Raw genomic sequence first — 21,162 nt, forward strand, 5'->3', positions numbered from 1 at the left:
ATGGGATGCTGGAGTCCACCTGTACATCACTACAGCAAGGTGAGAACTTAAACCACTGGAGGTCAGCAAAAACAAGATTTTCAGTGGGTGTTAAGTTACTTTTTAAGGTGCAAGCAAATTTTTGTGTTGTTATTCACACAAATATGACAATTGGATTGTTTTTATAGTCTCTGTGTGTATTTGCCAAACATCCAATGACTGTAAAAATGTTACCTGTAAGCTAGGTAGCAACATACACAAAGCTCCGACCGACACATCTCAGGAATCTTAATTCTCTCCTGTCTCTCACCTTTTTTCCTTTTGCATCTCATCACAGCCACTTTCAATGTAAGTGTGGCACATTTCACCTGGCTTTTGGCTGACAGATAAGAATAAAAAAGAAAATCTGGTTGCCTTGACATAATAGAGATCTTACTGATGTATCTGGATGAATGAGAATCTTTATACGTATGATGCTTTTCACACTTTCACAAATTTCAACGCACCAAACCCCTGAGATAAAGCAATACTAAGAGACACTGCACAGCAGCCAAAAGTTCTGAGAAACCTGCCAGAGTTAATGTCCTGTGGGTAGATGATTAACTAATCTCTGCGGGAGTCTGTGTGTGTCTGAGAGAGTCTTTGCATGTCTCATGAGCATGAGACCCTTTCATGTGGGTCTCATGCTCATGAGACCCACATGAACAAATGTCACATCAGATACATAATACAGGTCTCAGACTGCACAACAAGTTTCAATAAAAAGAAAACAAATCTGCAAATTCCATTCACGGACTCCATCCCTTTACCGTCTGATCCTCCAGTGTCAAAAACATCTTCCCCTGAAACTTTGGTCAACTTACCAACAAGTTGTGATGCAAAGCAGGTTGATCCATATCTGAGTGTGTTTTTAAAGCTGAGCAGGAGCCAAACTGCTGCTGAGTCTCTCACGGGGTCAGAGAGGGAAGGAAGGAGGGGCCCTGACTCCGTGGGGAATTAGCCATCACATTCCAAACATGTCAACAGTGGACAATGAAAAAGGTGAATGTTGTACTAAACAGCCCCGCTCCGCTGGCTGGTGATGTCATCCACCGCTCCATATATGGCCAAAGAGGCCCTGCCCTTGTTTGGACACTGAGGGGGACGGGTTCAAGCCAGGGGGGGGAGGCTTTTTAGCAAGCTCTTCCTCCTCTGTCTGCCTGTTTTGTTCCCCCTCTGAGGAGGAGGGACGACTGGTCAGCAGGTATGACATAACACATTAAGCCTTTAAGTTCAAACATTTCTTTGTTTTTCATCTTTTTTTATCCTTTTCATTAAATGTTGCTTCAGTTTGACATAACTGTCTCCTGTCTGTCTTGCAGCCAGCAGTGTTTCCATAGAAATGAGGCAACAATGCAAGGCGAGAGTTTTTGTTTCGCAGAGGACAATGCCAGACTTGCACAGCCTTTCTCATTATAAATCCCCCTGTATCGTGCAAAGGGACAGGACAAGGGTATAAATTCTCCATAGTGGCTAAATTGTATGTGAGTGAGATCATAGCTTCAGACAGCAGAGGAGGCCTGTGGTTTGCATTGCAGAGGCTCCTAAATGAGCCAAATATGAGCAGCGCAAAGAGCTTACAGATGCACAGAAACTTTCTTTCACTGCTCCAGGATGCAAGAGCACTATTAATTACCTATATTTTGTGGCTTAGATACTTGCACTTTTGTTGGCATGCTTGTAATTTTGAGATGTGGAAATAAATCACTTACTAAATCCTCTAAGATATCTTTCATTAATTTCTATCGGCAAGACTTGAAACAAGGCTTTAAAACAAATGACAACATGTTGATGACATTTGTTATAGAAGTTAAATAGCACAGGCCCAAAATTCTGAAAACCATCAGAATCAGGATTTCACACTCCTCTGTTATTACGACTTCCCCCATGAGTGGACTTTAATGCAAAGATGTTTCGAAGTGCAGCCTTAGCTAATCCTCTGAAATTCATCCACCTCAAAGTGCTCCCCCTCGCTCACAGGACGCAGAGTATCTGTCATTATGACCTCGTTGGCAGATGATTGCTCTGCAGAAAGCCTTTCTCTGTTCGGGTCTATTCATAGCCTCACTGCTGACAGAAGCCTGTCGGAGAGGCAGAGAGAGCCCCAAACACTCATAAAACAGAGCCGAGCTGAGCCCACAGCAAACACATAAGACCAGAAGATGCTGATCTGCAGCTAATTATAGCCGCAATAATTACCATCCTTATTAACATTCTGAACAGACGAGTCGAAAGAACGCTTTGACACCCGAGGAGGCACATTTGTTGTTGACTGAGGGGATAGAAATGGGATTTTTTTTTTTTACCCTGCATTTTTACATGAATCAGAAATGTCCACCACTGTGAAATTACAGAGGATCAAACCTACATTTTTCTGAAGACAGACATGATTTACTGGTAACTTCTCAAAACACTTCTCCTTTTTCCTAAAAGTTGAATTTATATACTACTGAAGTTATCAAAATAATGAGGAAACATTTTAAACGCAGCATAAAGTTAACTGTCAACAGTATGTGTTTTTGTTTCCTGTGTTTATGGCACAAAAGCATGATAAAAATGATTTTGACAAGTTTGTAAGCTTCCCTTAAAGGATCTTAACGATGTCTCCTCACGATTTTGCTTCTTATAGCAGTGACAGAACGTATGAAAAGTGTAACTTGTAGTGACAAACCCACCGAGAAAGAACTATTACCTGACTTTGCAGTTCCCCTCAGCTCTAAGGAGCACTTTAATGTCAGCTCTTAGTTTTTTTCTTCTATGGCTTGAAAACCTCACTGTTTTGATTAACTCCAATCAGCAGTTCACTACCTGCTCTTCAGCAAGCAGAAGAAAGACACAGTTAGAGACTAGCTGGGAAGGAAAGTGGAACATTAAGCAGCTACAGAGCCAGATATGTTTTCTAAGGTGTTGGTGGAGACCAAAGCAGAGCTAAAAGATACTGAATACTGGACACAAACACAACACCGAAGGCATGATTATGTTGCTCTGTAACTGCTTGATGTGTAAATAAGCAACTGTTTGCTAACAAGTTTGCCATATCCATTTAAAAAGTGATAATATGTCAGGTTTGTGTTTCCAGCTTGGTTCTGATGCCCCAAGTGGCCAAAAATCAGCGTTTGCACAAGCTGTTCTCGAGTTGTTACAAATGGACGCATGGTCAAGACCCGTTGGCGTCCGTTTGTAACGCACTGGATAGTTTCTTAGCATCATAGTTCATCACATTGGGGGAAGACCTTTTAGCATTATTTTTTAATGCTAAAAGTAAGTGTAATATATAAATAACGTCAGAGTATGGAGGTGGTTGGGGTGGACAGGTGGGTCAGAAACTGGACTTACTTTGACCCAGGAGGTTGGTATCCCGTGTGAAACAAGACGTCAACATTGATTCTTTTCAGTGAACTCACGTAAATAACGTAGTTATTTTAACCCAAACCATGATGTTTTCTTAACCCTAACCACGTAGTTTTGTTGCCTAAACCTGACCAACTTGCGACATTTCACAATTAACATTAACCACTAGTTTTATTTTGAAAGTCTATCCAGAAATTGCTGGGAAATTTATTCTTGCTTACTTGACTGAGGAGAACTACATGTGCAAAAATGACTCTAAATGGTACCCAGGGTGTTGGAAAGCTACGCCAAGAGTTCTTGACCAAGCGTCCGTATCAGGTGAGTTAGGAGTGAGAATGTGTTGCATTGCAGATTTAACTTTGCGGACCAGTGCTGCGCCGTTTCAGGTTTTTTTAATTGAATCTACCATTCCAGGCAGCCGTTGTTTTCTTTTCATTTTTATACATTATGAAAAACAACTAGCAGACTCTTGGAGGTTAATTAATTGATCAGAGTGAACATCAAGTCTGTATCGTATTTTAAAAGTCTGCACTGCACAACAAAGAAACAAAAAAGAAAAAATTACATCATACTATTAAAATGAATGGAAACTAATGGAAGTCTGGAATGGTAGAAGAAAATCTAATTTCTAAAACACAGTACCATCTTTTACAAAAGGCTTAGCTTAGAACATGTTTCTGCCGTCTCACTGTCTGTAAAAAATAATAGAGCCTTTACTGGGTAGCTTTTAAAAGAGTGAAGACAATTTTTTGCACATATAACTTAACTTTTCCTCAAGTAAAACTAGAGTAAAACATTGACACTTTTTGCAGCAGGTTTAACATTTTTCTTGTGTAGTTGTCCCATGACAGTTGTTACACAAACAGAGCCTCGAATCATCCAGCAGGATCTCTGTTGGGAATGACATCAGCCTCTCTGTGTCGAGGGTCGACCCATTCATTCATGATGTCACCTGCAGTGAATCTGCATGCTGACTGCAGCCAACAGGAATGTGTTATCAGAGGAGGCTCAGAGGAGGGCTGTGGAACGCACATCTTATCGGTGACAATCTTACTTCAACTACAGGATCCAAATTATCCATAAAGTTGAATCAACACCTCTCCAAACTATGAAGGTAGAGTTTTGCAGAGCTGTTTTAACATTGGCATCAATGATCCATCAATGTCTAACAGCCCTGTTTTCAGCTTTGTGATGATGAATTTTCCAGCTGATCCGAGGAAGGATTTAAAATAGTTTATTGAGCTTGTTTAGCAGGAAGAGCATGAAAAACAGAAACATCTGAAATATAACTAGTAACTAACTAATATCTGAAGGATAAAGGACTTTGTTTTGAGATCAACAACGTACATATTTTCAAGGAGTCAAGGAGACCATTTTGTTAAGAGACTATCTCTTAACAGGGGAGGACGTTTGTGACACCACTTACTGTATCCCCCATTTACAAAGCTGTCCTTCATCTCCTCCCAGGAAACATACACAATTAACCTTTTTCATTACCAAAATGTATTTGTTTTTAATTTATTTATATATTTTAATATTTATTTCTGCATTTGTTAATTTGTGCCAAACGGATGCTGATCAGGCTGCTTTTGTGTTTGCTGTGGTGATGCAGAGAAACTTTTTTACAGTGATATCATCCTGATTTAAAGGTCCAGTGTGTAATAAGAAATGCAATATAAGATCCATAATTATGTTTTCAGTGGTGTATAATGATCCGTTGTGTTTTTATTACCTTAGAATGAGACATTTCTATCGCTACAGAGCGTGTTTCATCACTAAGTTCTTCTTGTTCTACTTCTGGGAGAATTCAGGCAGTGCGGACAATGCAAATGACGGTCAACCACACTTGGCCTCATGTGACCCTAACAACTGTTGTTACAGCAGCCATGATCACTAACAAACCAAGCGGTATCAATCAACCTGATAACAACCCCACAGAGGTTAAATAGCGGGGACTCCCTGCCAGTCAGTCAGAACTGAAGAAGCCTAAAAATCTTTTTCAGGTTGGTTGTGATTTTTTTTTGCTGTATGCATATCCCTGTAAATTGCTCTGTGGGTAACACTGAGAGCAACTTAAAACCAGAGTCAAATTCTTTGAATGTTTACGCAAACTTGGCCAATAACGCTGAGTCTGATTCTGACACAAACGGTCTTCCATTATTGAAAATGATGCAGTGTAACACTCATTATTAAAAGGCAACAGAAAAAAATAATGTTTGAAAGCTTATTATGAGAGCAAGAGTCCTCATGGAGGCTGTCCCAGCAGGTAGGAGCATAAAAACAAACTGCAGCTCAAGGTGTCAATAAGTTGTCCATAAGAAAAAAAAGATAGAAATAGTAAATTAAATCACAATAAGGAAAAGAATTCTTGCTTTTTGTGATTAGATCATAGTGAATTATACATGCACACATTACTTACTGTGAAAACAGTACGTGTCTCGTGGACCTTGGTCCAGTCTTATTCTGCTACAGAGCAAAACACTAGGAATCAAAGCCTATGTGAAAGATACACGTCTGCACACCTTTAATTCTGCAGAAACTCAGAGCCTCGTGTTGTGGCTGTGCTTTGTGCTGTGTGCATTCAATAGCTTGATAAGGCGCGACTCATCACCCTTCCTATCAAAACCATCATCCAAAACCCTTGATGCTCTGGGTTTTATCTGAAGCCTTCCACAAGATAAATAAACATACATCTGCAAAACACGCATGTTTTTCAAAGAGCTATGCGTTTTTCTCCATACACTTTTACAAACACATGAGGGTTTTTAAAATAAAAGAGATTCCAAAAACCTGAGGTTCTTTCATCGTGTGCAGTAAAGGACATGACTCTCATTCAGCAGCATGTGTGATCTCAGCAGCTTTGTCCTAACTTGCCACCACCAGGCAGGGGTCTGAGGTACTACAAGTCACTCAGATTGACATTTAGGTTCTACTTCTGCTGGAGATGCATCATGCTGGTCACTCTGTCTGTGCCATTGTCAGACAGTCTTGCTCCTGAACTACATATGTACATCATGTATACTTTAATCTGCATTAAAACATTTTGGGCCAACGGGAACAAGTTGTAAACACCACACTGACATATGATCACCTTATAAAGTTTATATGGTTAACTTGTTAGCAAACAGTTTACACATTACAACCTATTTACACATTCAGATATGGAGCAACTTAAGTATTTAAGTCCAATATCCGCTCTCCTTTTAGCTGTGGTTTGGTCCACCTGCTCCTGAGATAGATATCTGGCTCTTTAGCTGCTCCTCAGCAGCTAGCCTCTAACTGTGTCTGCTGTTTGCTGCTGGGCAGGTTGTGTACGACGGGATTATTACAGAGCTTGTTTGCAGTAAACTGCTGGAAAAGAGGACAGAGCTGAGACTGAAGCAAAACAGTGAAACAAAACTATGAGCTAAAAAAGCAGAGCTTAAACCTTTGTGCAGTGTGGGTGTTTCCCTGTCCTCCTAGAAAATACATTTATATAAACTGATTTGTTTCTGTATTTTTCTTATATTCAACAAACCCCATGGAAAGACCAATGCCAATCATGACTGTATCCTAGTAACACGTACTGTGTGTGTAACACAGCCTGATGTCTCTTTATCCTCTGAGCCTCTGAGCTCCATTGTTCTCCAGAAACTATTAAACCCCATCAGTGAGCCTCACTGCTGCACTGGGTCACATGTTCCTTCATCATGACCACGAACACACACTCTGTAGTTTATTCTGACTCAGTCCCACATAAAATAATGTCTAGATGTGGATTCATCCGCCGCTGAAAATAGTCCCCAACAAATGCACTATTTCCTCCTGTTTGTGTAATATTTGTTAAAAACTACAGTGAGCAGTGAGTTTTAGGAAATGACTAAGTCTTTTAAAAAATGAAAATACATACTTCAGGCTGTTTTAAAAATAGGATCCAATGGGCTTGGAGCTGAGAGACACAGACAGGATGTCTGACAGTGTTAAAAGACGGACTAAGGTCTTGGTTTTAATCGAGCTTCCGATCTGAGACGTGAAGCCAATTCGGAAGTCCCTTAAACCTGCATTCTATTGAACAGCCAGCAGGGGGCGACTCTTCTGGTTGCAAAAACAAGTCCTGCTCCATTAGAAATAATGGTAAAATGAGGCTTTTATTTATTACACCAGTAAACACTTTCATAATAAGTTTATGGTCTCAGTCGCTAGTTTCAAGTCTTCTTCAATACAACATGATGTTCATTTAATAAATTATGGTCCCATTTAGAGGGAAATAGACCAGAAAGCAGAGTACGCTTCAGGGCGGGATTATCTTTGATTGAAAAAGTGCTTTAGGAGTTGGCTGTTCACTTTCTCTGGTGAGCACATTTAGTTTTAGCTTGACAAAATTATCAGCCCTGTTAAAATGATCTCCACACACGGCCGTTAGCTCCAACGTCTCGTCTAAATATGGTCACGTCCGGTGCCGCAGGTTGCAAAAACTCAACATGGCGGTGAACTATGAACTATGAACTACCAAACTCGAGGCTTAAAAACGGCAGTCCACAAACCAACGGGTGACATCACAATGACTACGTCTATGGTTTTGATCCTTTCATGGGATTTTGTTGACAGTAAGAAAAATATAGACTAATGCCGGCTTTATTCTTTAACATGAGAACTTCTTTTGTAGAGAAATGTTGTTCGAAAGTATAATTTTGTTTCTAAAATCTAAAGTTTTCAGATGGTTCCCAGCCTCAATCCTGACTTTGATCAAACTCAGAATAAGACTGAGGATCCCAGTGTGCATGTAGACACACTCAGTGGTGAAACACACTCTCGCTCTGTGCCCTCACCTCTCCCTCTCTTGCTCCAGCAGGTTGGTGAAGTCGTCGCTCTTGTTCATGAAGTCGGTGTGTTTGCGTTTCTCGTTGTCCAGCTCCATGACGGTGCGGCGGTGACATTTCTCGGCCAGCAGCAGCTGCTCTAACATCCGTCTGTACGTCTCCTTCTGTTTGTCCTCCAGACGGTCCAACTGACGGGAGACACGTCAACGCTCATTATTAACAAGAACTCGCTCTCTGAAAGCACATCTGCAGAGCACAATATCCCAAAGCATTAGCTACGGTTATGGGGATGTTCTGTTTGTGGCATAACAATGAGCAGAGAGACTCTTTCCACACAATTACGCACATTTTGTTCAGCCTTTCTGTGACACCCTGCAGACTTCACCGAGCATGGCAAATTATATTTTCAGCCATTCATCACACAAAAGAACAGGACTGTAGGCCCCTTATAAACCCTGGTGGAAATGCACCACCAAAATAAAAGTTCAGACAACATTTGTACTCCATGTATCATCTGTGACGGCTACCTGTCTACCTGTACCTCTCTAAACTCTTTAAAATCAGTTTGAATATACAGTGTATTTAATCACTGACATGTTAAACTAAATTATCTTCAAATCTGGTCGCTGAATTTAGCCAGTTCCTGTCTGTGAGGAGATCCCAATGGAGGATGCTGAGGTCATGATTTCAGTGTGTTTTCTTTTTTCTAGGAATTTGGAGGTTTTATTCTACAGTTTAAAACTTTTAGAATGATTCTGGTATTTTATTAGACGCAGTATTTTCCCACCAGAACTCAGTCCTTCTCCACCTGAAGTTCATTGCTGGCCAGGTGAGGAGAGCTTTGAAACAGCATTTAGACCATCATGGTGATAAATAAAATGGTAACTCTTTATTTTTACATGTCTGCAAAAGGGAAATGTGAGTACAATTACCCAAGTAGTTTACTTAAGTACATATATGAGGTACTTGTACTTGAGTATTATCATTTTATGCTACGTTAAACTTACTCTAACGCAATTCAGAGGCAAATATTGTACTTTTACTCCACTACATTTATCTGACAGCTTTAGCAACTTTGCAGACTCAGCACAAAACTTTACGCACAAAACATGACAACAATGCATCGTGTTTTATAAGTTGCTTATAAGTTTTGTACGTCAAATAGATTAAACTACCAAAATGAATATAAAATATATAACAGATTATATAATAGAAAAACACTCACATGTAATTTTTCAGCCTTATGAGCAGTTTTTCATATTTTAAGTTCATTTTGCTAATAAAACTTAATATTTTCAATGCAGGACTTTTACTTGTAGTGGAGCATTTTCAGTGTGGTATTACTTTATTACTGCTTTTGAAGGAACAGATCTAAATACTTCATCCACCACTGCAGGTCTGTAAATTCCTAATAATTTCCTGGAAGGAACTATCTGACAATAATTACTGAAGACAAACTCCTGTAAGAGTATTTCATTTTCCTTAAACTGCTCCATTTAAATGCAGATATATCAGGAAATACTGTCTACTGTACATGATCAGCTGCTGTCACTTTGAGAAGTCCAAAACCTTTTGAGACTTGCGGACCCACGTCCAGCAGTAAAACCAGTCAGTGTGAACCCGTCAGCATCTTCCTCTCTCACCTCGGCCATGGGTTTCTCGTACACGTCGTCAGTGCTGTTGTTGCTGTGGATGAGCAGACCGTCTCTCTGCAGGGCCTGCAGGGGTTTGGTGGGGACTCCTGATCCGTAGTGAGCCTCCAGAGCCTCCGGTCTGGTTTTCTCGGTCTTAATCAGGCTGATGATGTCCTCTCTAGCCTGAGGAGACACAACAGAGTCTTTAATGCTTCGTATAATCACTAACTGAGAGACGAGGAGAACATTGACGTCTTGATGATTTTAGCAGTTTTGTGATGTTTTTATTTATTTGTGAGTATTTGTTTCCTGCGTTGGTTGATCAATATAGAAACACTGTGATTTCCTTGTTTTTATGGTTCAATAAACTGAAACGTTGATCCTTTAAATACTGTAGTTAGTACTCTGGAATGAATGCACCGTAACTTTCAAATTAAGTTTATTAAAGTTGTTTGTATTTATTTATTTTATAAATATTTATGATATAAGATGTTATAAATAATATAGTTATTCATTTTTTTATCCTTATTGAGTGGATCACTTCAAAACAAGGCTGTCTAATAGTAATTTGCAAATAAAACTAAAAAGAATTGGAACAAATGGTGAAATTTAACTTTTAAAAAATCATTTAAGACCTGCTAATAAACAAGAAACTGGAAAAGCAAAATCCAGTTAAATAAAAAAAACAACTCTTGTAAAAAAAATTGGAAAAATCAAAATAAGCTCTACACTTCAATTATCTAATAACACAGTTTTATTTTATTTATTTAACTTGAAAAAGCACGAACACAGCCAAATATAGAACATCATCGACTACCAGTGGTTTCAATCTTAAAATATAAAGTAGTTTCACCTCTATACTGAATCACTATGAATTCCCGGAGATAAACAGAGGAGGGTAAAATAAATCTTTTAAAGATTTACAGTTTCTATTTCAACCATAATCTCCTTGAATATTTGCACAGTGATGCTCAGACATCAGCTGGGGAACAAAAATGTGACTGGCTGCTGTTCTAACATCATCTGGATGTGATGCAGCTGCAACAATGTGGATCACTGACATCCCATTAATCACAAGTCAGATTTACACCACCAGAGGGAGTTATTTCCATCATTGTTCTCTGCACAGTGTCTCATTTCATTCAAGGCCATGACACACATATTCCTGCACAGAGACTGTAGAAACCACAAAACCACTTTTTTTTATTATATAAAGACATAAAATTCAACGCTGTTCTCAGAGAGAAAAAAGGTTGGATGATATTTTTTGGCTCTAGGATCGCAATCAGGGAAACACCTTCACAAAAAAAAGTGTCCCACCAGTCATCAATATCTGCAGATTCCCTATATTTGTAGGCATCTGAAAAAAAGATTTTAAAATGCATGTACAAATCATTGCAGCACGAAGTGGATTCTGATGTTACCGTGCATGTAAAATTAGATGTTAATGTCTGTGAGGGTAGTATATAATGCTTAAAGGATAAGTCCGGTGTCATTCTATATTTTTCTTTTTGTCAACAAACCCCATGAAAAGACCAAAACCAACAATGCGCCCGTCTTTCAATGCTTCCTGTCTGGGGCTCTCAGCTCCCTTTGATCTCCAGTAAATCTCACTTCAAACAGCTGCTCACTGAAGTCTATATCAAACAAACTGGAGGAAATAGCGCATTTGTTGGGGACTATTTTCAGCAGTAGATGAATCCACATGTGGCGCTCTAGTGAGTATTTGGGGCAGCAGGACGGTGTATGTGGGACTGAGTCAGAATAAACTACAGTGTGTGTGTTCATGGTGATGGAGGAACATGTGACCCAGTGCAGCAGAGAGACTCACTGATGGGGTTTAATAGTTTCTCGAGAACAATGAAGCTCGATGGCTCAGAGGAAGAAGAGACATGACCTCAAACCTAAATGACAAAATAGGTCGATTCTCAAGATGTCTGTGATTCTCAAGTGTCCCAAGACAACGTATACGTCAGTTGGAAAGTGTGACGGCTCCTGTGTGATCCAGTGAGGCCACTCTGTGGGAGTGATCCCTCACTGTTGTTAAACATCTTTGTTCTGTTGAGGTGATAGCTGATCGGGTGCACCTGGGACCTGTGAGCCAGTGGAGATAAAGCTCCACTTCGTCAAACTAAATTCTCTTCTCCCTTCTCCGCAATCCAGACATCAACCGTGGCCTGATCACCCCGACTGCCTCATCTCGCTTTGGGTTTATTTGTGTTACAGAGACACACCTTGCATATTTAATTTAGTCATGTTTGTCACTTTTTGATCATTTATGCTGCCTCGTTCCCTCTTTCATCACGACCTTTCGAGCCAGATTGTAACAAAAGTACAACGACATATAAGACCGTTCCCCAAAACGGCATGTACAAGTGTTGGCAAGTACCAGTCCAGCGTCAGGCGTACTGGACCTTAAGTGCGTTACATAAGTCACGTGACGTTTAACACCCTGAGTTTACTTGACACATCCATCCCCCTTACATGGACTTTATAGCTTTTTAAACTACACCACCTGACTTCTTCTGCTACTAGACTATATCAGGCTTTGATACACACACAGTTTGTTAGTAGATAGGTTCACTAATGGTGGGATTAGCAAACCAGCAGCAATTGTTTCCTGAGTGGTTGTTTTTATGTTTTATTATTTTCCTTCAACACATTTGACATGATGGGGATGACAATGAAAATGAAAACATTGTCACATTCTAATTAAACATGCAGCTGAAAGTCGTCACATGAAACAAAAAAGCAGAACAAAAGCGGCTCTTCCTGTGTGAAATGTCGCTCCTCTGTCCCATCGCTAATGGAAAATATTTAACACGCCCCAAACAGATGGAAGCAGAGGGTGAGGCAGCATCCTGCTTCTCTGGAGAGGAGTTTATAAATGTGCCTCCATTAGAAAATCATTACTGGAACCCAGCAGCAGCCGGTGGGCTGTTTCCACACCGGCAAAGGTTATTTTCAAACTCTAACTGATGACAACCTCCTCTCTTTTTATGGTGCAGGTGCTGCCCTACGCTGCTGTAGGGGAAAATAGGTTCATGATTAGCTGGATGTTTCGGAAAAAGACGATAGCTGACTATAGTAAAACGACAAGTTTCTTCATCTTCAGCTGGCATTGTCAAATGAGCACTTCCTCGGTCATCTCAGTTAATAGCGCCTCAGTTCCCCAGCTCTCACTGTTTGGAAGCTGTAACTGAGCAAGCTGGTCATTAAAAAGGCAAGAAGCTGTTTGTTGATGGAGTTATCGATCAAGTTCAGTGACTCAACAGCTTCTGAGATGTCTGGGTTTTAGAAAACCACCTCCCAGCATGTTCACCTATTTGTTTATGAGAGTACAGACTCTCCACCCACCTCCACATATTTTACACCTCTCAGTGAAGATTTAGAGCCAACAGTAGACCATCTCCAGCTCCGCTTGGGATTATGTAAGATCATCAATGATTAACCCTGATTTTAAGTGTATAAGAATAAGCAGCAAAACAAACTAATGTATTTTTTTATTTTGTTATTTCAAAAATCCCTTCACAAACCCTCTCTAGGTCTGTTTGGGTCAGCACTTTGCGACCTACATGTTTCCCACACTGACCTTCTTTGGGTCTGGATTGTTTTATTTTTTGTTTATTTGCCAGGGACTAATGCATGAGACATTGCTTTATAAAGTATACAAAGTAGATGCCATGCATTCATGTTTCTAGCCATCACTAATTTGCAACCCCTTGTCCCTGGTTAGGCTTTTAAAGTTAAACAGAAATTATTGAGTGTGATTTTACAACCTTTAAAAAACATACAATAAATAAATAAATCCAGTACATGCAATAAGTTACAGACCTAAAAGGAAGTAGAGATCAATATAATAAACATTTAACAATATTTAAAATTACAATAAGGCGTGTGCATACTTATAGATTTGCTTGTGTGTCCGTGCGTGCTCACACATGCACGGCCCAATGTGCACACATATGTTTGTTTACTGAGCATGCACCAATCAGAGGCAGCGGTTTTATAATGTCATCATGTAGACTAAGTGTTTTACAGTATTTTTAAACTCCAAAATACAAAACACTTTTCATAAACCCTATCAAAATCCTATTTTGCGTTGTTTTTTAAATACACTTATTATAAATACAGCCCGCCCCCGACTTTAGGTATGAGTTTGTTGTGGTTGATAGGCCTGCAAAGTGAATCTGGTACCTGAACTTCTCCTTCCATGATTCCCAGCAGATGCAGCAGGTCCGTCTTTGATAGATCCGGCAGAGCTGCCTTCCTGCTCTGTGCAGGTCTCTGAGGTTTCTTAGCTGATCCAGACACCGCCGTCCTCCCGTCCTTCTCCTCTCGCTGGACTTTCATCTTCCTCTTTGTGAGCTCTAGTGTGTTCTCCTCCTCCTGCTTGATAAAACCTTTAGTGGGCTGGATGTGTCCGTCATCTGGACCCTCCATGGTGCAGTTCCTGGATCGCATTGTTTACCTGTGAGGACGGAGAAAATAGAAAATGAAACAGTGCTGCTGGAGAACCAGATGTTTTTAAGGGCAGATGTCACCCATACTTTACTGGATCTACGGTATATCTTCTCTATGTATAGATTATTTTACGCTGTTACAGGCAGCCGCGGGTTTTAGTTCATTTCAAGAAACTCACTGGTGGAGTGTTTTTGTAGTGTGGTCTTCATCAACCTTCCCACAATGTTCATATCTGCTTATCATTTCTCTTCTTTGCTTGATTTTCCAGCAACGTAACCCATTAATACGCTTTTTGGCAGCCCGAGTCTCAAATTTTGACTGTTCTTGAAAGCACCACGAAAGCACATTTGCAAGTGATGATAGCATGAAAATAAAGGCAGTGAAATGTTCACCATGATGGATTACCTATCAAAGTTTCACATACTGAAATGATCTTGCACCAAGAGCTGCCTGGAAGGTAAATCTAAAAAAAATAATAGTAGGATTTGGAAAAGGAATATTTTCGTGTCTCATGCTAAAGTAAAAGAAAGAAGAAATGATTGGATCAGTCACGATGTTGTGTCTGGATACGTATTTAATCCGTCAGCTAGTATTTCAAGCATGATGCCACATCATGTGAGGCTAAAGAGTAAAAAAACAAAAATCAGAAAGGTCCATTTTTAAAGGTACTTTCTTCGATAATCAGCTGCCAGTGACTGTGAAAGTCGCAAACAAATGATGAAATCCACACCTGGGTGGGCTGATATTAGGGGGTGGGGGGTTGTTATGGAGGTCCTGACAAAGGAACAGGTTAGATGTTATTGGATCTGAACGAGGCCAAAGTTCCCCGAGGCTGCAGGTCTGGATTAAAGCGGGCCGTGACTCAGCCAGGGAGAATCCTGGCAGAGAAGTGGTAGCAACCACGTTACCGCTGCCTGTTATTAATAGTTGTTTCAGGAGAGAAGCCAAGATCTCCGACTGTCTTCTCTCTGACAGTCAGACCGGTGAACTGGAAGAGTCACTGGTGGAACTGGTGGGCAAAGCCAAGACAAGCCTGAAGCAGCACCTGGAGGTTTGGGCTTCAGAGGGGGGGGGGGGGTCTGGACGAGTCAATAACAAGCTCTGTAATGTGTGTCATACTGTGCATACGAGACACTTTTTACAGTAAGCAAAATGTCACACATTCACATGCTTTTGTGGTGCTACAGATACATTTAGGAAGAGTTCTTAATTTGAGGTCTTTGTCTTTGTCTGTTGAGATTCCGGTTGGCAGACTGGAGATTATCATTTCTGTCATGACACCACCGATGAATTGTAGCCGCTCCTCCTTAGTGTGAAGTCAACCCATCCTCACCAGAAAAATGGCCTTTTCAGCAGCCTATTATGATTGTTTTTTGTTAGGCCACAACCTCTAGTGGCAGAAGAAGTCAGGGGACGTAGTATAAAGAGCAATGAAGGAGGTAGTGGGGTGGATGGATGCATCAAACAAACTCAGGACTTTCACTCAGGAGACCGAGGTTCTAGTCCTGTGTGAAAGAAAGCCATGTTTTAAGTTAAATAACGTTTTCGTAGGTGACTTGCGTTACTTTTTCATAAACTTCACCAAGTACTTTTGTTGCTTAAAGGCTCTGGAAAAACCTGCCCAAGAAAATCAGGTCGGCTGAGTCAGTGAACTCTTTTAAGTCCCTTCCTATAACATACTTTTATAGGAGAGCCTTTCCCGATCTTATTTGACTTTATTTTATCCCTTTTATTTTATTGTATTTTACTAATTTTATATTAATCTTAAACGTGTAATTTAGTCTTTTCAATGTTTTTATGCTTTTATCTTGTATTATTTTTGTATTATTGTCTTTACAGTTGTTAAGGCACTTTGTAACTTGTTTTTGAAAAGTGCTCTACAAATAAAGATTATTATTATTATTATTAAACCTAACCAAACAACGGCCATTTCACAACTTTCCACACGTGTTAAACTTGACTTCACTAAACTTAACGTACTTAAGGTCCGGTATACGCCTGTCGTTGTTTTGGGGAACGGTGATTTATGTCATTTTACTTTCCAACGCTCACATATGTTGTTTTGGGACACCTGACAATCGACCTATTTTGTTGTTTAGGTTTGAGGACGTGTTGCAACAAATGGTTAGCAGGGGATGCGTTGCTGCTAACAAGAGTTTAGTTTGGATTTTATGCATTTTGGATATAGATATTGATATCAACCAATGAGAAGCTCCCTTTAAAAAGTTTGTCATTTAGAGCCCAGACCTCTTCATCTGTGCATGATGAAGAGGTCTTCAAGGTTATAGAAATATTGTAGAATCAAAACTTTGTAGCTAAGAAAAATGTTTTTATGCTGGAAAAAAAAACATATTAACTGAAATTACATCAACATCAACATTTCATTTAATTTATTACATTTATTTGTCATGGACCATGTACAAAAGAACACACAAGGAGATTAAAGATATTTTACCAGATTGAGTTACTAAATAATTTCCCTGGGCAGGTCGATATAAACACACAAGTTCATTTAAGTTCATACAAGTTTTTGAAATAACATCATTAGGATTGAAGTGATCTTGAAACAGGGACCTTCGCTCTACGACTCAAAAAGTGAGTAAACAGTGAGCATGAGGTCTGTAAATAGAGACAGTTTGTTTACAGGTTGTGTAGAAGTTTTCATCCGGGTTACGTCAAAGGAGTTTTGCAGGTCTCAATTGAACCGAGTGTCCACATGCCAGCACGGTCTCGTATGTAGTCCTAGATAAGCAAACTGATCTGCGTAAACAGTTTTCCTCCAGAGAGGAACTCTGATTCATAGAGTCATTTCACAGGAGTGACCTTATCAGCCTTACAACGTGATGAAGAAGAACAGTCAAGCGCTGATGGTAGATTCCACTTGGGGGGGTTTGACCGTCCCTAAAACAGTCCACTCTGCTCGTGCAAGAACAAAGCCTACATGACGTCTTCAAAATGGAAAACACCAGCTCCTTAAAGGTGTACCTCATCTACCTGTTTATTTATGCTTTTCTCTCCCTCTGTATGCAACCTCATCCCATTATTGCATGTTACTAACACAACTTCTCCCCTTTCTGGTAGTCTTGTGCTTTCTCGTCCCTCTCCTCTCTCCTATCACTTCCTGCAGGTGTTTCTGGCTCTGGAGCTGTGGAGTCTGGATCTGTGGTTGCGGGTCACCTGCTGCCCCCGTGTTCCTGCTCGACACCCTCTGCTGCAACAACTATTGTTACTAGTCCTATTATTATTATTGTTATTATAATCATTAACATTATGATTATTACCATAAACATTACCCCCCCCATCCCTCTCTCTCTCTCTCACCCCCAACCGGTCGAGGCAGATGGCCGCCCACCACGAGCCTCTGTCGCCTAGTGCTGCTCTTGGTGGGAATTGTTGAGTTTCTGTAAATATTATCACAGAGTACGGTCTAGACCTGCTCTTTTATGAAAAGCGCTGTGAGATAACTGTTGTTGTGATTAGGCGCTATATAAATAAAACTGAATTGAAAATGTTGTGCTTACAATGATATATTAGGCTATAATGCGCTTCAAACTTTAAGGCAACAGTTTGTGTTTTTGCCCTCATACCATTTGTGTGCGACTGTGAGCCAGATCTGATCACACAGCATCAGTGTTTGACCTCACTCATACTCTTCTGGCTGAATGGGACCAAATTCCTGCAGCCAGGTTCCACATGGTGGAAACACTAAAACCAGAAGCGTGCAGGCTGTTAGAGCAGCAGTTTAATGCCCATTGTTTTAGAATGAAATGTTGAACAGTCACACGTGATATGATGTGTAAAGCTCCTGTGTCCAAATACTTTTGGCCATTTACATGACTGACCTATCATTATAATGTAGTTTATTATCAAAGCTTTAGATATAAGGGCTGTAGATATACAATGGCTAACTAGTCTTGCATGTACTTTGAGGCTTTCTCTTTTGAGGATTTCTTTACATTATAATTTCTTTTAAAAAAAAAAGGTTTCTATCTATATGTCAAATTCCTATGGAACAAATGTAAACAAACCAAAAACATAACCCGCCAGATAAATTGTGGATCCTCCCAGGGGGAGAGGTATTTATGGAGACGCGATGAGGCTAAACTGGTCCCTCTGATTTACGCTTCAGCCCGGATCAAGCCTCAGACAGCTGCGGCCCGCGGTCGACACACGAGACCCGCAGTGGATAAGTGGTAAAGGAGGTATAAAAAGCTGAAGATACCCCGTGCACCGCAGTGCTTCTCTCCTGCGAGCCAGCTGGTGCAGCGCAAACCACAGTAAAGTAGCAGAGAATCTGACAGGGTCACATTCCCCAATACAAATGCATTACAAAAAGATAACAATTATAGGCAACAGCAACTATAATTCTACCGTACCACAACATTACATTTCCCTTTTCATAAGATAATGAGATACAATTAATGTCAGAGTACAAAACCGGCTATTCCATCTCCAATACTACAGAGGATGAGCAGATCCTAGTATAGATTCTGGATCAAGTACAGAGCAACATGTAAAACAGATAATTCTCTGTTTTTAATGTAAGCTCTTCATAAAATACTCCTAGTATCCTGGCGTGCGCTAGAGTATTTATTTTTTGGGTGACTGTGGTGGATGAGGTATGTTGGCAGCAGGGTGTCTTAGTGATTAAAAAGCTCATCCACGAGCGAGAAGGTCACAGGTTTGACCCCAGAATCCACAAGTGTCTCTACAACGGCCCGTGTGTCCTGGTGAGATGTTTCTGTGCAGCTCGTCTGGAGAAAAAGTTTCTGAAAAATTCACACTGCAGCTGAACAATCTTCTGTTATTTCTATCTTTGACTCAGATGTGATTTTTTTTTTAATCAATGTCAGGAAAAATACGTTGTTTGTAACCTAATTATCACTGTTTCACAACTTTAACCACATGTTTGACGTCATGTGACTTAAGGTCAAGTGCGCCTTTTCAACAGTTGTTGTTTATATTGTTTTGGGGAACGGACCTAGGCAATGCGTCATTTTGGGACAATTGACAATCAACTGTTTTGTCATTTGGTTATGAGGACGTGTTGGAACACAGCCTACACATTAGGCTCCTTAAACAGCAGCATAAAATTGTTAGCATGCGGAAGTTAGCATGGCTGTAGATTCTAAAGGCCTGGACATACTTGCTTTAAACTACGCATTCACGTACGCAAGATTGCGTATCATGCGTTCCTCTGGAGCGTAGGTTGTGCACGTCTCCAGAAATTAACGCCACGCGTCCGCGAGATGCAGTTTGGCACATGAACGTGGGGGCAGTATGTCGAGCTGACAGACGGGTCAGTCCAGGTGGTGGCGGTATGCAGTTGGTTTGCCAACCGTCATTAAACGCAAAAGAAGAAGAAGGTCAGCAGCAGACTTAAAAAAAAAGGAGATTTATGGCGAGATGTTTACAATAAAACTCCCGGAGCTAGTCCGCAATTACCACGATCGTTATGATGTCTCATTAAAATCACAACCTCCTTGAGAGTCACTTTATTTGGTTTGTTTACGACCAAATTCGGAGGTTGTCAAGGAAGATGATCCAGTGTCGGGCACTGATCCGCCCCCTAGTGGATTCATGTTTAATCCTCCAGGTACACGCAAAGTACGCAGGCAAGTATGTGAAGAATGCCTTTTGCGTCGCCGACGCCTGTCTACACCTACGCATTGTTAAAGAGCAAGTGTGTCGGGGGCTTTAGACAGTGTGTGTTATCCTGTAACTTACAGCTTTGATAACAGACTACGTTAGCATGTTTACATACAACGCATAGGCCTACTGGACTCCAGAACAGCCGCCCAGCTTCCTTTACATCAGGAGTTACCAACATTGTCCCAGTGAGTGGCCTGTTCATCTTCAAGTTAATGCAGCCCACTACAACTTAAACACTTCACTAAATCTAATGTCCGTCCTTGGCCTCTATTTGTGAGCTGGACCCTGAGCAGCAGACGCAGCTGTTTGTTTGGTGAAATTTTAAAAGGGGTATTATTAGGGTCTCCCCACTTGTGTCCAGAGTCCAACAAGGGGACACTCCAGGGCTATCACTTTATGATCCATCAGCAATCCCACGGATGCCTGAACCTCCATTTTACTTCACAGCTGCAGCTCCCACACTCCTCCGCAACGCCACTTGATGTAAACAAACAGCCTGTTTATCGCGCCAGCTTAAAGCGCCTCAGCACAGTAAACACGGTTCACGTACGGTCACTCCCTGCGACACAGACGCCGGAGCAGAAACCAAATATCCACCACGTCATGTTTCGTTTGTGTGAGCTTCACTGTAATGAGAGATGTGTCCTGAGTTAAATATTGGTCATGCTGGCATTTCTGGCCTCTGTGGTCAGTAATTGTTTTCTCAAGCTGCACCATTGAACAGTTCATTATCTCATGATTAAAAACAAAGACATGACATCTGGTAGGGTTATTACTTTACATGGCTTACATGGCTTGTTTAATGCCAAGTTAGACCTCTCATAAAAATCTATAACTTTATTTATTTGATACTTGATACGTCAGTCCCCACGACCCTGTACGCAGGATAAGCGGTTGACCATGGATAGATGGATACAAGTCAGTATCTGTCAAGGGTGAAGAAACACATATTATTACAACTATGGTAAACTTAAGCGGTTGAATAACTTTTTAGTGAAGAGTATACTTTTTAGGCCAAAATTGTACCGAAATATAGCAAATTTCTAACGCTGGCTTTGAAATTAACAAAGAAACATTTGCATGTGTTGAAATTAAAGTCTGCATAAAGTAAAAATGCCATTCATTATCTTTTTTTTTTAGCATACATAAATGACAAAATTACAACAAATATTTTACATTTTATTCATAAAAATCCCAGAAAAAGACAAAAAAGAAATTAAACCAACCAGTTTTAACGATCATTT

The 21,162-nt window shown here is 40.4% G+C and overlaps 1 protein-coding gene across 2 annotated transcripts in view; it reads right to left on the reverse strand.

Annotated features, from left to right (window-relative positions):
* The window catches only part of LOC123978398 (filamin-A-interacting protein 1), a 44,246-nt gene that overhangs the window by 6,932 nt on the left and 16,152 nt on the right, over nucleotides 1-21,162 (reverse strand). For both annotated transcript variants that reach the window (XM_046061629.1, XM_046061630.1), the window contains exons 2-4: nucleotides 14,000-14,273; nucleotides 9,812-9,985; nucleotides 8,178-8,356 (exon numbers count right to left, since the gene is read on the reverse strand). In XM_046061629.1, the coding sequence (XP_045917585.1) occupies nucleotides 8,178-8,356; nucleotides 9,812-9,985; nucleotides 14,000-14,266 (620 nt within the window). In that variant the 5' untranslated portion in view covers nucleotides 14,267-14,273. The remainder of the gene's footprint in view (nucleotides 1-8,177; nucleotides 8,357-9,811; nucleotides 9,986-13,999; nucleotides 14,274-21,162) is intronic.

This window comes from Micropterus dolomieu, linkage group LG10, assembly GCF_021292245.1.
Source record: "Micropterus dolomieu isolate WLL.071019.BEF.003 ecotype Adirondacks linkage group LG10, ASM2129224v1, whole genome shotgun sequence".
Taxonomy (NCBI): Eukaryota; Metazoa; Chordata; class Actinopteri; order Centrarchiformes; family Centrarchidae; genus Micropterus; species Micropterus dolomieu.